Genomic DNA, 3013 nt, shown 5'->3' with positions numbered 1-3013 from the left:
AAGAGAATATTTATATTTTACTTTAGATAATGAAATACAAAATGAATGACAAGAAAAATAAATATAAAAAAAATATTTTCTCAAATAAAATAAACGTAGTTTTCATAAAATCCTTTTAATTTTAAAATAAATATGAAATAAATTAAAATTAAATTAAAAGCATACAAAAATTAAAATCAAAGTAATTTGTTGTTAAAACAAAAGCTTGTCGCTGGCCTATCGCTGCCAAAGACCACGATGCAGTTCGAGACCAATACTACGTACGTCACAGATTAATCCACCACCCCATGTAACATGAAGTCCCCAAGAATTGAAAATCCATCATGTCTAGAATTAGGAATGATAGTTGGAAGGAAGACGAAAATTTGGAGAAAACCCTGAAGCAATATGTTAAAGAAGGTCTAAGACGTGAGGAGATTCTCGATTTTTTGCTTCGTGATTTCCCAGAATATGCCTGGAGTTTGAGGACCCTGGATAGAAGATTGCAGTATTTCGATATAAGTTATACTGACCGAAATGTCACGATTGACCAGCTTCAAACAGCGGTTAGAAAGGAGATGGAAGGGCCGGGACAGTTGCTGGGATATAGAGCTCTACATAAGAAAATTCGACAAGTACACGACCTTAAAGTACCTCGAGACTTGGTATACGCAGCGATGTATGACGCTTTCCCAGATGTTCTAGAGCAGAGAGCCCCCCAATGTAAGAAAAAGAAGCCCAAAGGCCATTTTTCGTCTCCAGGCCCGAACTTTGTACACTCACTAGATGGCCACGACAAGATAATGGGCTATCAAAATAACACTTTTCCACTTGCAGTGTATGGGTGCATTGATACATGCAGTAGAAAAGTGTTATGGGCTAAGGCTTGGACAACCAACAGCGATCCAAATGTTATTGGCAGATTCTACCTTGAATACCTATATAAAACCAGAACTATTGCAAGCAAACTGAGACTTGACAAGGGCACCGAGACCGGAGTAATGTCTACAATACACGCATTTCTTCGACAGAAACATGGTGACATGGACCCAGTGGAAACTGTCATCTTTGGGCCTTCAACTGCAAATCAGGTAGAGAGAAATCAAATTCCTATTAATGCTATCAGGATCAACCATAGAAAATTTTCTCACAATTTTAGAAACCTAAACCTACTGGTGCATGAGTTTTGCCATAACCATATTAATATAATATCCAAAATTACTGTATATATTCTCATTAAAATTTTATCTGCATGGACATTTTTTGGGGAGGGACTGATTTAAAAAGAGGGCTAAATCTTTCTTAATTATTCTTAATCTTTTCTCAATTATTCAAAGATTGAAAGGTGGTGGAGGGAACTCCATGAAAGATTGGAAAAATTCTTCAAGTTTCCCCTTAATCAACTTAAGGACCATGGATATTATGATCCTCAAGATGAAAATGATAGGTATAAGATGAGATAAAAATATTCCATCCACAAGATGATTGGTTTAATATTTTACTTCAATTGTATGCATTTTTCCTGCCACATAGGTTGCTTCTAGCATATATCATGATCCCAATCATCCAAAAGGAAATTGATACATTTGTTGATGTTGTCTGGAATTCTCACAGAATTCGTGATCAAAAAAATACGTATCTCCCGGATGGAGTACCCAACCATATTTATAGCTTTGCAGAAAAATATGGACTAAAGGAATGTGGTATGGATTGCTATCAACAGTATATCAAAATTTTATAAATCTAACAGCAGTGTTTAATTTCATATTTATTATTTTACAGGATTTGTGGTTACAGAGGAACAGCTTGAAGAAGTTGCTGAACTATCAGATGTGTTATCCAGTAACAATGATTACTTGCCAGCTCAATTTAGGGTAAAGTGTGAATTAGTCATTGAAGATCCATTGGAACTTGATGTTAATGATTTTTCAAATGCTTTTCGCTACCTCAAGGAAAATATCAACTTTAATGACCTATCAACTGAGTCACAGGGGTAGTGTCATTTTAAACCACCATTCAAACAACTTGGAACAACAACAGAAACTTAATCAAATGTTCTTTCATTTAAAAAAACTTACTGTATGTCTGGCAAATCAAAAAGTTTGCAATACAAGTTGCATGCATGTTTGCGAATAAAATTATTAATTGCAACAATTGATAAATTACCAGTGCAAAATAGGTATGACGAATCATCCTCAGACATGATTTGCTTGGAAGCAATTTCAGGGTCGAATAGAACGCATCCACAGCCTTGGATGTCAAGTACCATAACTTCTTTTTGAGATCTTTCAAAAGAGAAGTGTGCAAGACATTCTGCTTTCGCAGTAAGGTCAAAGTCCTCTCCACAGACATCTCCATTGTTATTAATATACTTGACAAATGCGCCATCTACCATTTCCTCTATAGTAACATACTCATCATCCCCAATCTTTCCAAGAAAAATTTTTTTGTAGTAAAAAACTCTCCAAACTGGGCTTCCTTTCCATTTGCAATCAATTCATCTTTCATCTTAGCTGTGAAATTCCTGGCTAAATAGTGCATCTGCACAACTTTCTTTGTGTGCTCTTCAACTGTTTGGCCAATTAGTTGTATATCTGACACAGCCTGAATAAACAAGTAATTATATATAATGATAATGATAGTAATACATTATTAAGTAATAATATTTTCTGGTTTTCTTCTAAAAACCACAAATTGTGCTGAGATTTTCTTCAATGAACATGTGAAATGCTACTAATTAGCTCAGGCCCATGCATACCTAGAATTAGGTGCAGTAAAGTGCAGTGAATAATACTAATAATCATATAATATATAATGAGCAATTAGGGTAGATAATGCTAAGAGGGAATTTCTTCACAGCCCCAATCAGACAGGAGTCCCAAACTAAAAATTGTCTATATCTGTATGGATCTGAATGACCTTATCAAAAGAGGTCTAACATTAGAAAACTAATTTTTTTTCTATTCATCAAAATTTACCTTTGGTAAGTACTTCTTTATTACCCATGTGGGTCCTGCAAAATCCCTGTGTTGGC

General features: G+C 34.9%; 1 protein-coding gene across 1 annotated transcript; it reads left to right on the top strand.

Annotated features, from left to right (window-relative positions):
• The first annotated feature begins 323 nt into the window (after positions 1 to 323).
• Positions 324 to 2011, top strand: LOC114544228. The gene is made up of 4 exons (XM_028562916.1): positions 324 to 1070; positions 1317 to 1426; positions 1513 to 1682; positions 1762 to 2011. Exons 1-4 carry the CDS (start codon positions 324 to 326, stop codon positions 1974 to 1976), a joined length of 1242 nt encoding a protein of 413 aa, XP_028418717.1. The 3' UTR covers positions 1977 to 2011.
• Positions 2012 to 3013: the final 1002 nt, after the last annotated feature.

This window comes from Dendronephthya gigantea, unplaced genomic scaffold, assembly GCF_004324835.1.
Source record: "Dendronephthya gigantea isolate DGI-Jeju-01 unplaced genomic scaffold, DenGig_1.0 000694F, whole genome shotgun sequence".
Lineage (NCBI taxonomy): Eukaryota > Metazoa > Cnidaria > Anthozoa > Malacalcyonacea > Nephtheidae > Dendronephthya > Dendronephthya gigantea.
Note: the sequence above shows the minus strand (reverse complement) of the source record. Positions and strands in the feature narration are given on the sequence as shown.